This window comes from Apium graveolens, chromosome 6, assembly GCF_009905375.1.
Source record: "Apium graveolens cultivar Ventura chromosome 6, ASM990537v1, whole genome shotgun sequence".
Lineage (NCBI taxonomy): Eukaryota > Viridiplantae > Streptophyta > Magnoliopsida > Apiales > Apiaceae > Apium > Apium graveolens.
Genome location: NC_133652.1, coordinates 45392155 through 45406239, shown reverse-complemented (window position 1 = coordinate 45406239; position 14085 = coordinate 45392155). Strand labels below are relative to the sequence as shown.

The 14085-nt window shown below is 35.1% G+C and overlaps 1 protein-coding gene across 1 annotated transcript; it reads left to right on the top strand.

The window, feature by feature from the left end:
- Window positions 1-1735: 1735 nt before the first annotated feature.
- Window positions 1736-3000, top strand: LOC141668746 (uncharacterized). The gene has a single exon (XM_074475744.1). It carries the CDS (start codon window positions 1785-1787, stop codon window positions 2760-2762), a length of 978 nt encoding a protein of 325 aa, XP_074331845.1. The 5' UTR covers window positions 1736-1784; the 3' UTR covers window positions 2763-3000.
- Window positions 3001-14085: the final 11085 nt, after the last annotated feature.

Below are 14085 nucleotides of genomic sequence, written 5' to 3'. Positions count from 1 at the left end.
AAACCGGACCGAACCGAATAAACCGAAAAACTGAATTATCATTTTTTCTTGGATCGAACAAGACCAAAATTTTATTATGGACCGGACCGAATCCAAATAATTCGATTCGGTCCGGTTTTGGACCAAAAGGACTGATTTTTTTTTAAAAAAAGAAAATTGTATTAAAAATTTCAAACCAAAAAATATGAAATCTAAAATATAATTAAAGTAAGCTGATATGTAGAGTTCTAAGAGTGTACGAGTATGATTACAAATTAAAAACTATGATTATAATTTCTAGATATATGTAAATGTATACTATAAAATTATAATATTAATGATTTGGTCAATTCTATCTATTCGGTCCGGACCGGAATATTTTTAAAGAACCGGACCAAACCGAATTTTATTTCAGTCTATTTGGTCCGGACCGAATAGAATGAATTTCTAAAAAATCAGGACTGAACTATATTAGTATGGTTCGGTTCAGTTTTTCAGTTTTGGTTCGATTTGCTCAGCCCTATTTACAATCGATTCATGTATTTATTTGTTGGTTTGGACTGGAAAATCTAAGGATCCAGCGATTTTTTCTTGGAAACCAGAAATTTTCGATTTTAACCTTGATATAAAAGTTAAAAACGGTCCGGGGTGCAAAACAAAGCAAAATTCAAAGTTAAAGGTGCAACTTGCAAGGAAACATAATATAGATCCGAATTGAAAAAACGCCCAAAGAAATGGGTTACAAAGTGCCAAATACTCTTATTTTCTTCTGGATTAATTAGTAATGTACTGAAATGTCCCCGATTCCGTTAAAGTTAACGGTCAACTTGGATGGAAAGTCGTCAATGGGGTGCAAATGGAAGCGAAATTAATTTTATGGGGTGTAAGTTGACAGAGAAAATAATGTAGATCCAAATCGGAAAAATGAAAATAAAAGAGGGTTATAAACTGTTGGGAATATTACTACACTGTGTTTTCTTTTAATTTACTAGTGCCAGTTAACAATCTGTGCTTTAAGCCTTGCGGGGTACTGGTGCTATGAGCCATAGCTTTTACCTGCTTCAGTTGAAAATGTGTGCTTATATATTAATGTGCGAAAAGTATAGTGTTAAAATATAAGATAAAACAGTCATGTTCATGTTATCTTCTGTAATGGATCGCATAAACTGGTGGCAGTAACAATTTTGTACAAAAAAGTTTACAAGCACGAGGAGGATAAAGAATTACCAGTTGTTACACTTACTATAGAATAACCATTGATTGTGCATCCCCAGGAAGATAGGGGCTCTCTTTTGTTAAAGTGCATATATTAGCAAGGGCCACATTCATCATCCTCCCATCTTCTTTTTCCAGCCATTTTACCTACTGACTTACCTAATTACTTGAAATTGGCATCATTTTTGGTCGATTATATGTTTGGTAAAGTTTATCAATCTTTTTTTTTTCCTAATTAAACATAATCACACATTTAACTTGTATTTGATAAGATTCGAATTCTCAACATCCTCTACAGGAAAACATATTCACACATTTATTATGTCTTTGACAAGATTTGAACCCTCGACATTTTGTACAGGAAGTGAGAGATGTTAGAAAGGGTGTTCGACAAATCTTATTTCTAGGAAATACACTAAATATATCTATCTTAAATCCTTAAGAACAAAATTAAAAAAAAAAACAATCATAATCATCGTGAAGCTAATACACAGCAAAAGAAACATAGGAGGCCTCTTCTTTATATAAAAAGACAACACCTTGATGATAGTTCGGCAACAAGATAGCTAATAATATCTCTGCAACCCCTCATGGCATCCTCTGCCACCTGCTCAATTTTTCTCCTCCTTGCCCTCTTAGCTTCTCTTCATGTTCATGCAAGAGACAGTCAGTTCTTTAGCAAAGTCACCAGTAACAACATTCCTAAAGAAGTTCTTCCAACAAAAGAACAAGAACCGTTAAACAAACCAGAACAAAAGCCAAACTTTGTCCCCCAAAACCAACAAACCTCAGGGGGATATGGCCTCTACGGTCACGAGTCTGGCCAGCTTCCTCCCACCACTGAAAATCTCCCTTACAAAACTCAAACAGAAAATCCTTACAACAAAGGGAGCAACCCTAATTTAGTCGATGGCCTGTACTACAACAATGATGCTAGTTACATGAACAAAGAGTTGTCCTCTAATTCAAATAATGGCGATCAATACTATAACAGTGATGCTTATGTTACTAAGCAACAAGGCATGAGTGACACAAGGTTCATGGAAAATGCCTACACCACACCCGTCACAAACAACAACAATGGTGATCGATTCTACGACAACGATGTCTATGTAACGAAGCCACAAGGCATGAGTAACACAAGGTTTATGGATAATGCCTACACCACTCCGATCACCAACAGCAATTTTTTTAATAATGAAAATATGTACAAAAATAGGGAGCATGGCATTGGTGAAGCAAGGTTAGGTTTGACTAATGGTAACAATTACAACAATGAGAAGCATGGAATGAGCGACACAAGGGTCATGGAGAATGGAAGGTATTACTATGACCTTGATAGTGAAAAGAATAAGAATCTTAATAATTATAATAATAATCAGAATGAGAATGCGAGAGCGTTTAACTCAAGAAACGAGTATGACAACAATAGAGGCCGTTATGGAAACTCGTTTAAAGGTCGATACGGGAACAATGAGAACTCTTATGAAGTTAACAATTTCATGGAAGGGTACAATGGGAATCAAGAGGAATTTCCGGAGATCCAAGATGAGCAATTCAATCCTTGAGCTTTTGTGTTCTTTGTTACATGGAATGAATTTTAATTATTAAGTGTGATTTTCAATATATATGTGCTGTGAAATGTTTTAGAAGAAGAAGAATTTAGATTATTATGGAGCTGGACACTTCTTGTGCCAGTTGTATTAATTAGTGTTGTTGGTACCAGCTACGTACTGTGATGTAGTTAAAGTCCATGCTTGAAATGGAAGTGTGTTATTATGAAAACACTCTCTCTTTCTCTCTATAGATCAACTGGTAGTGAGTTCAATGATACTCACGGTGGAATATATGGTGTGGCATTCACTTTAAAAAGCATAAAATTAAGTGAGACCAGTGTACTGTGAGTCTCTGTGGCTACTGTCCTTTTTTCAGTACATAATATCCTTGCAGTTTCTATTGGGGCCTGATCACTGATCTAAAACTATCATGGGTGGGACAATCTACCCTTTGATTTTATACTGGGTCCTAAAACAGAATTTAATGTGACTAGTTATTAGCAGATTGAATGGTTGGCTGAATCTCCGAGGATTTTTTGAGGATTTTTTACGGGTCACAATTGAAAGAACGATACAAAAATGGACGATTTGTGTATCGGAATACATATAGAGAGGTCTGTGACTCCATTACTATCACTGCCGTGGAACCGACACAATCTGGTTGGCCTCATAGTTGTCCCAATTTAAATGAAACATGAGCAATGACATGTAGCTTAAAAGCAGAGTAGGCGATGAACAATGACAAAATGTGTGTACATATAGTAAACATTTAATTAGACTCTTTCTTGGCTCATTTTGAAAACTTACTTGGCTACATCATCGGATAATTTGAGAGAGTTCAAGCAGACATAAACACTATGTTTTTTCCTTTTACTTTTTGTTTTTCCCTTTTGCTTTTGAAATCAATTGTTCAACAACGAGTGCAGATAAAACTATAAAAGAACAGTGATGCATAATAATTTCCCGTTGCCTGGAGCTTTAGAATTTGATATAGTGAAGCAATGAGGACTATATTTTAATGGAGAGGGTCCCTTGACACGCATTCCATCCATTATAATTAACGAAGTGTCATAGTTCTGGACTTCTGGTTTTAAGTTTCGTGATCTCCCGGCACAGACACGAGGATAACGTGACTTACTAGTATAGGCCTATGGGCATGCAACTCTCAATTTTTTGATAACGAACTTTCAAATCAAGGCCCAAAGGCCCCAAACTATCACAAATTGGAAAATTATCATGTCAACGACAAGCATCCTGCAAATTATGTCGGTCCCCCTGTGATTCCCCTTCATTGTAATTTGTCTGTAATTAACTTGATAAATTATCTCGTAAATGTTACTTGCTCCTTACTAACTTAAATCCCGTGCGATACACAGTTCTCATTAATATTTTGAAACTTTTATTTATCTTTTCATCTTATAATTTTTAAATATTTATATAAATATATAATAATAATAAATTAAAAATAAAATAAAATAACATGTGGTCGTAGTTTAGTTAAATAAGTATATTATATATATTAGTTTAACAATTTAGTAATTTAGCGGATATATAACTTTATTTATTTGTTTTTTTAATAATAGGATAAGTTGTGGTTGTAATTTATTAGAATAAGTAGATTATGTGTGTAGTAATTTATTAATTTAGTAGTTTAGCGGATATATAATAATATTTTGTTAGATATATTTGTGATGTCATGTCTAATAGTGATTTGTGTTTAGTTTTTCAGATCTTAACTAACAGGACAAATCAGGACTTAACTAGAAATCAGTACTTATACTGAAGTCAGAACTTAAGATGTCAGAACTTAAGATATTTATCAGGAGATAATATCAGTACTTAAGAAGACATTCAGATAAGAAATGCGGCTGATTGGAAGGAAAGAAGATCAAGACTACAACAAGAAGAGATATGCATGGAGAAGAATTCCATGAAGAATAAAATACTTGGAAGAAAAGATAACTAGTTGATATATTTTAGGATGCAGACTTGTATTCGATATCAATTAGAAGATTATCTTGTAACTGTGTGTCTATATAAACACATCATAGGGTTTACACTATATGTGTTATCTTAATCGAGAATATTATTCATTGTAACCCTAACAGCTCTCGTGATATTTGTTCATCACTGAGAGAGAACGGTTTTATTGTAATACTGTTTTATTAATAAGATTATTATGTGTTTCATACTTGTGTTCTTAATTCGATTTGATTGTAGTATACACTGTATTCAACCCCCTTCTACAGTGTGTGTGACCTAACAAGTGGTATCAAAGCAGATCTGTTAACACATATACAGTAAAGATCCAAAACAATCATGTCTGAAGAAGAACAAACTCCAACCAAGCCCACCAAAACTGAAGAAACTCCAAATACTCAAATTCATAAAGATATGAGACTATTAGGGTTCCTATGCTGAAATCTTCTGAGTATCCCATATGGAAAGTGAGGATGACTATGTTTCTGGAAGCTACAAATCCAGAATACCTTGACAGAATTAATGAAGGACCACATAAGCCAACCAAGCTCTCTGTTGTAGTTGCAGATCAGCCAGCACAGACTGTATCAAAGGAGAAAAGTGAATATACAGCTGAAGATATCTCATCTATTGCCAAGGATGCAAAGGTAAGGCATTTGCTGCATAGTGCCATTGATAATGTCATGTCAAACAGGGTAATTAACTGCAAGACTGCAAAGGAGATATGGGATGCCTTGGAAACAAGATGCCAGGGAACTGATGCAATTAAGAAGAACATGAGGACTATACTCACTCAAAAGTATGAGCACTTTGACTCAAAACCCGATGAGTCATTAACTGGTTTATATGACAGATTTGTCAAACTCTTGAATGATCTGTCACTGGTGGATAAGGAATATGATCTTGATGATACTAATCTTAAATTCCTTTTCGCTCTTCCTGAAAGTTGGGATTTGAAGGAAACTACTATAAGAGATAACTATGCTCTTGATGAAATTTATGGTATGCTCAAAACTCATGAACTTGAGATGGATCAAAGAAGTAAGAGGCATGGGAGAAAGTCAAGAACAGTTGCTCTTAAGGCTCAGGAGGAATCTCCCAAAGTGGCTGCCTCAAAGAAAGGCAAAGGAAAGGCTCTCATCACAAAGTCTGATACTGAATCATCAAGTTCTGATAGTGATGATGATTCAGAAACTGAAAGTCTATCTGAGATGGATGCTGATGAAGAGATGATGAAATTGTGTGCTCTTATGGTGAAGGGTATCACAAAGATAGCCTACAGGAAATTTAGAAGGGGAAGGAAGTTTTCCAGGAAAAGTGGAAGTTCTGATAAGAAGGGATTCAGAAAATCTGAAGGCAAAACAGGAAAGTCTGACAGAGGAGATTACTCAAATGTTAAATGCTACAATTGTGGTGAGAAAGGCCACATATCTCCTGATTGCAAGAAAGGAAAAGGTGACAAAGGCAAGGCACTTGTCACAAAGAAGAAAAGCTTGACAAAGACTTCAGATTTTGAAAATGAGGTAAACTATGCCTTGATGGCAAATGCTGATAGCAGTTCTGAAGCTGCTGAGTTAAAGGTACCTCAAACAACTTATGCTTTTCATACTGATGATATTACTGAGTTGAGATCTTATCTTAAAACCATATTCATTAGCTATAGAGATCAGACTTTAACATGTGATAGGTTAACTTCAGAAAATCTGGCTTTTAAGAAAAGGAATGACTATTTAGAAAAAGAGTTAGTTATGTTCCATCAAACTCAGAAAGAAAGAGATGATACTTTTTATGTTAGAGATGAAGTGTTAAAATTGAATCAATCTCTAAAAAATGAGTTAGAAAAGGAAAGAGAGATTATCAGGACTTGGACTAACTCTGGCAGAACAACTCAGAATTTACTAAGTAGTGGAAACTGGAAAGAGGGCTTAGGCTATGGAGATGATAAAAGTGAAACAGGAACTGAACGAGTTAAGCCAATTATTGTTAAACAGACTAATAAGCCAAAGGTAAATCCTGTTAAGTTTGTAGCTAAAACAGTAAAGTCTGATTCTGAAAAGATGGAAGATATTGAGATAGAAGTTAAGGCAGAGTCAACTTCTGACAAATTAAAACAGGATAAACCAACTAAAGTTAACACAGGCTTAATGACAAAGAAGCAGCTTAAGTATAAGCTGAAAGAGATTAAGAATGCAAACAAGGTAAAGCCACCTAGGAAAAATAGGAATGGAAATGAAGGTGTGAATAAAAGCAATAATTATATGCCTGTTCCTAATGCTCCTAGAAAGAAATGCTATAACTGTGAAAATTCTAACCATCTGGCTTCTTTTTGCAGGAAGAATAAGAATATAAACTCCTTACTTTATAAGTCAGGAGTTAAGAGTCAGTCTGTTAGGTTTAAGCCACAAAATCCTTATTTTCATTGTGGTAGTTTATGGCATTCCATTTATACTTGTAAGGAATATCATAGTTTGTACTATGATTATTATCAAATAAAACCTTCTTTAAAGAAAGTTAACATTATTCCTTCTAGTGTAAGTTCTGATGCAAAGTATGATACTGTAAATTCTAATAAGAAAAATGTTGACATAAACTCTGATATTAAATCCGCTGCAAATGTTAACAAACTTAATAAGGCCAAAGGATCCAAGCAAGTCTGGGTCCTTAAAACTAACCATTAGTGGTCTTTGTGATTGCAGGGCAACAGGAAGAACATCCTAGTTCTGGACAGTGGATGTTCAGGACATATGACTGGAAATAAAGCCCTGCTATCAGACTTTATGGAGAAAGCTGGCCCAGGAGTTTTTTATGGAGATGGCAACATGGGAAAAACCCTGGGATATGGCAATATCAACCTTGGGAATGTCATCATTGAAAAAGTAGCTCTAGTCTCAGGACTTAAACACAATCTGTTGAGTGTTAGTCAAATCTGTGACAGTGGTTATCATGTGGATTTCTTTGAATAACACTGTGAAGTTGTAAAAAAATCTACAGGCAAAGTTGTTCTAAAGGGATACATGCATGGTAACATTTATGAAGCCAAGCTTTCAACAAGTTCTGATGGTTCTGCAATCTGTCTGTTAAGTAGAGCATCAATTGAAGAAAGCTGGGATTGGCACAAGAAACTCTCTCATTTAAATTTCAATAATATAAATGAACTAGTCAAGAAAGATCTTGTGAGAGGACTGCCAAAATCAGTATTTGCTCCTGATGGCCTTTGTGATTCATGTCAAAAGGCAAAACAAAGAAAATCTTCATTCAAGAGCAAGACTGAATCTTCAATTCTTGAGCCTTATCACCTACTACATGTTGATCTATTTGGTCCAGTGAATTTCATGTCTATTGCAAAGAAGAAATATGCTATTGTCATAGTAGATGAGTTTACCAGATACACATGGGTGTATTTCTTGCACACAAAAAGTGAAACTGCATCTATCTTGATTGATCATGTCAAACAACTGGATAAATTGGTCAAAGACTCTGTGAAAATCATAAGAAGTGATAATGGCACTGAGTTCAAGAATTTGATTATGGAAGAGTTCTGCAAAGACCATGGAATAAAGCAGGAATTCTCTGCTTCTGGAACTCCACAACAAAATGGAGTTGTTGAAAGAAAGAATAGAACTCTTATTGAAGCTGCACGAACTATGCTTGATGAAACAAACTTACCAACCTGCTTTTGGACTGAAGCTGTGCAGACTGCTTGTTTTACTCAGAATGCAACACTTATCAATAAGCATGGAAAGACACCATATGAGATGGTGAAGAAAAAGAAGCCAAATATGAAGTACTTTCATGTATTTGGATGCAAGTGTTTTATTCTTAAGACTCATCCTGAACAGATATCCAGATTTGATCTAAAAGCTGATGAAGGAATTTTTGTTGGATATCCACTTTCCATAAAAGCCTTCAGAGTCTATAATTTAAGAACAAGGGTTGTCATGGAATCTATCAATGTCTCTTTTGATGATAAAAAGATTACTGGACTTGAAGATTTCAATGATCATGATCAGCTGAGATTTGAGAATGAAGTTTTAAATTCTAATTCTGCAAATTCTGATAGTCTAAATCCTGATACTGCAAACTCTGATGGGTTAAACTCTGATGTTATTGAAACTGTGGTGACTACGTCAAAGGAAAATGCACCTGTACAGGGGGAGCATATTGAAGATCCAACCACATCTCAAGAAGCATCAGAACCTAGAACAGGCTCTTCAAGTTCTGATTCATCAAGTTCTGATGGGCCAACTTCTGATAATTCTGGAAATTCAAATTCTGATTCATGAAGTTCTGATGGGCCAAGTTCTGATAATTCTGGAAACTCAAATTCTGAAGAATCCAACTCAGAGAGCATAATTTCAGGGGCAGCATCAGAAAATGTTGATGGAGACATCATGGATCATGGGGGAGCATCCAGTTTTAGAGATCACCTTCCATCTGCAAGGAAGTGGACTAAAGCACATACACCTGACTTGATTATTGGAGATCCTGAAGTAGGTATTAGAACTAGAACAACAACATCAAATGAATGTCTCTATTATTCTTTTCTCTCTCAGGCTGAACCAAAGAAAGTGGAAGAAGCTCTTCAAGATGCTGATTGGGTGTAAGCAATGCAGGAAGAGTTAAATGAATTTGAAAGAAATGAAGTCCGGACCCTATTGCCAAGACCAAAGAACATATCAGTTGTTGGTATAAAATGGGTGTTCAGAAACAAAACTGATAGTAATGGCATAATTATAAGGAATAAAGCAAGGATGGTTGCAAAAGGATATTCTTAACATGAGGGAATTGATTATGATGAAACATTTGCACCAGTTGCTAGATTGGAAGCCATAAGGATATTTTTGGCTTATGCTGCTCATAAAAAGTTTACAGTCTTTCAAATGGATGTAAAAATGCTTTTCTTAATGGAGAATTGGAAGAAGAAGTATATGTTGAACAACCTCCAGGTTTTGTAGATTCAAAATTTCCTCATCATGTCTACAGACTTGATAAAGCACTTTATGGCCTTAAGCAAGCTTCAAGAGCATGGTATGAGACATTAGCTCAGTTTCTTCTGGAAAGTGGTTTTAGCAGAGGGACAATTGACAAAACTTTATTCTATCTCAACCATGGAAATGACTTACTTTCGGTGCAGATATATGTTGATGATATTATTTTTGGTTCTATAAATGACATAGTTTGTAATAGGTTTGCCAAGCTAATGCAGTCAAGATATCAAATGAGTATGATGGGAGAACTTAGCTATTTTATGGGCCTTCAAGTCAAGCCAAATGAAGATGGAACGTTTATTTGTCAATCTAAGTACACCAGAAATTTGTTGAAGAAATTTGGAATGCAAGACTGTTCAAGTGCATCTACTCCTATGGCCACTGCAACAAAATTGGATAAGGATACTGGTATATCAGTAGATATTACTGATTACAGAGGTATGATTGGCTCATTACTCTATCTCTGCAAGTAGACCTGATATCATGTATGCTACTTGTCTTTGTGCAAGATTTCAAGTAGATCCAAGAGAACCTCACTTAACAGCTGTGAAAAGAATTTTCAAGTACCTTAAGGGTACAACTGATCTGGTATTGTGGTATCCTAGGGAATCAGACTTTAAGCTAATAGGTTACTCAGATGCAGATTTTGCAGGGTGCAAAATTAACAGGAAAAGCACAAGTGGAAGCTGCCAATTTCTTGAAGGCAGATTAGTTTCTTGGTTTAGCAAGAAACAAAAGTCAATTTCCACATCAACTGCAGAGGCAGAGTATATTGCTGCAGGAAGCTGTTGTGCACAGATTCTTTGGATGAATTATGGGTTAGAATTTTCTAAAATCCCTATTTACTGTGATAATCAAAGTGCTATTTCTATGACAGGTAATCCAGTTCAGCACTCAATGACAAAGCACATCAGCATTAGGTACCACTTCATAAGGGAACATGTGATGGAAGGTACAGTGAGATTGCATTTTGTTCCAACAGATCAACAACTAGCAGATATCTTCACAAAACCACTATATGAAGCTACTTTTACAAGATTGGTAAATGAACTTGGAATGGTTTCAGGTTCTTTCTCTAAATCTGCTTAGTTTATGTTCTGATAAATCAGGCTTTATGATCAGTATTTACAGATATTACTATCTTTATGTAATCTGTGCTTAAATTGAAATTTACTAAGTGCTGATTGTTGTCTGATGTGAATTTCTAAAATCTGATAGTGATATGAATGTTTTTGTGACTATTCAATCCAATGAGGATAACTGTGCTAGATGCTGACCTAGTAGTCTCTAATATACTAAAGATCCCATGTTTGAAGTAACTGTTTATGTGGAAATCTTTTAACACAAGCAAATTCTGATATTGAGCTTGGTTAGGTTTACTTTGTGTATCTTATTACTAAGTCAAAAACTAGAATGGTGCTTCTTATTTGTTAAGTTCTGATGTTTGTAAATCTTATGGATGTACTAAGTGCTGATAAGCCTCACTTATCAAAAGAAAAAAATAAAAAATAAATATCAGGTACTCCTTTGAGATCTAGAGAAAAATGTATGAAGAAGGGAAGACCCAAGTGCATTGCTGGTATTAAGTAATATACATTAGAAAAGCAAAATAAAATTTTCTTGGTGACTTTTCACATTCTCTGATTACTGGAGAAATACTCTAATAATAGCATAAATTATGATAAGCAGTCGTGACTCACTTACACTGAGAAGCCACTATAAAAAGGAATTTCAAAAGATGCATAAAATGAGCACAAAACAGTTGAGGTGGACTCATGCATGAACTCATTCTATAGTAGACTTCAGACTAATGACAGGTTTTAAGCAAAGTTCTTAGTTTTGCCTTATTTCTAAGATGTACTGAAGTGAATCAGACTTTACTCTTTGTCTGATATTTAGCTTAAAGCACACACTTACACTCCATATGAATGATGAAAATTACTGTGGTGATCAATGTTGTTTTAGATGAGCAGTTTAAGTGTTAATTGCATAAATTCTGAGGACAAGTTCTGATGGAAGTTCTGATGATTAAGTTCTATTGAAACCTTATCAGTTTTTGTGTGAAGAATTACAGAAATAAACATTCACTTTTTGAGTAAAGAAGCAATATTCTGATGACTTTTAAGTTATGATAAAAATCAACATCTGATGCTGATGTGACAGTATTTATTTACTTGATTTATTTTTGGTCAATACTTCAACGGTTATATTTTATCAGAATATTGGTTTATGTGAGATAAATCAGTCATAATCATTATGGGTTAGTGGTTAACGCGTATGTCTTGAAAACCTACATGTGCACAGTAATTGTTAATTATTTCCCGTGGCCATTAACTCCGGCTTTAGATCTTTTACTGACTGTTATTATTACACATTAGTCTAGGGAGACGAGGTATCATTATTTTTACTTGTAATTATTAAATACTCCTCGCTTCTCTTGGTATTCTATTGGCTATTTAAACCAACTATTCATTCCAGCCAATACATCTTCCATTTTCTCACAAACTCACTCTTTTTACATACTCATCAAAAATATGGTTCGTTTCAACTTGCTCCTGAACTATGATAATTTTATATCGAGTGGAGTTGTGATGATTGGCGACAGGAGTGGCATGTAACTATCATTCCTGAAGAGATCTGGAACTCAGTTCCACAAGAGGTTCACACAAACCTCTTGTTCTTTTATATGGACTATCATCTCCATTGTGATCGTCTGGAAGAGGAAAGGAGAGAAGCTTTTCGTCAGCAAGAACGGATCATCCGTCTTGCAGTGCTCTTCGTCAACAGCAGAAGAAGCTAGTCGTTAGGTCTTCTTAGACTAGGACTAAGGTTGTTGATGTTAAGAATTCTTAGAATAGGACTATCTTGTAATTTTTGCATGTAATTGATAAATTTCATGAAATGTACTCATCTGATATATTAATGAAATTTCCTTTAAATTGCAAGATTTGGTCTTTAGTTCTCAAATTATGTGACTGTGCATGTTTTAATTGCAATTTGTTAATCTTTACTTCATCGTTTTTAACTTTATCCTGTGATGAATGTTTTGATTTAATAATGGTCAATAATAAATTTTGATGATTTGAGGAAACAGTTGAAGCACGGGTTCATGCATCTGAACCTGTGATAAGTGCAGCCTTCTTCTTCTAGAGCAAAGAGGACTAAGATAGTACCTCAGTCACAGCAGAAAAAAAGGAGGATGATTCTGAGAGATGAATCAGAAGATGAGGCACAGGTTCAAACATCAGAACCTGTTGCAAAAGCAGCTGAGGAAGTGTCTCCTCAGAAAACAAAGGAAACTGGGAGTTCTAGGCCCCTCAAAAGGCTTAGAAAGATACATTCTGATGATAAAGCTCACAAAGTCTCTCCACCCTTGAAGAGAGTGAAAAAACAAAGAGCTAACAGGGACATAGTTGAGTTAGATTCAGAGGATGTGGAAGCAGCAGCTAAGGAAGGGGATCAGGAATCTCTGATCCCAAAGGAGCTAATTGTGATTGAATCCCTTCCATCTACACAACCAGAATTTGTGAAGCCACTGAATCTACACCTCGACTGTCACCAATTCAAGCTGAAGAAACTGCTCAAGACAGAATGACTACACCTCCTGTGTCTCCTGTCATTGATCAAGTACATTCTGAAGACCTAGGTACAAGTACTGAAATAGATATTCACAACTTGGTTGTGCCTGAGGTCCTGTACTTAGAAGCTCCAACCATTTCTCAACATACTCCACCAACAACACCAATTTTAGATGTTGATTTCAATGCAGATATTCCAACAACACCTCTTCTGAATCTAGATGATGAAGATCATGAAAGGCATATGTCCTAAGTCCAATCATGAATTAGGATTTAGGAATAACTTTTATGTAATCTGTTTTGATTTCATTGATATTAATAAAGACTTGTTTTGTTTTTATTACGGGCTTTATCTATTTAAGTGTTTAAATAAGATATACCATAGTTTAGAGTAAAGCTTTTTATGGATTATGATGAGATCATAATAGTGAGACCTAAAAAGATGATAACTCTAAACTTAAATAGTTCCTGGTCATAGGATTACTAACTGGTAATTAATAATCCGCAAAGATCGGTACATACTATGCTTGCTTCATTATGAAGGATGTCTGTTCTCATAGATATTTGTGTGGTGACACTATAGCTAGTATGTAGGTGCTTATTATAGAATAAGTTCACTGAACATGACTCGCCCAGCTGAACAACTGATGGAGTTCACTCACGTGTCAGCAGTTGTTCGCTTAGTGATAGTTGTACAAGTATCCTTAGACTTGAGGTCATCATAGTCATCTTGTGTACACTGAACTATGCTTTGGTTTAGTTCTTAGTCTCCAGGGACAATTATTAGGG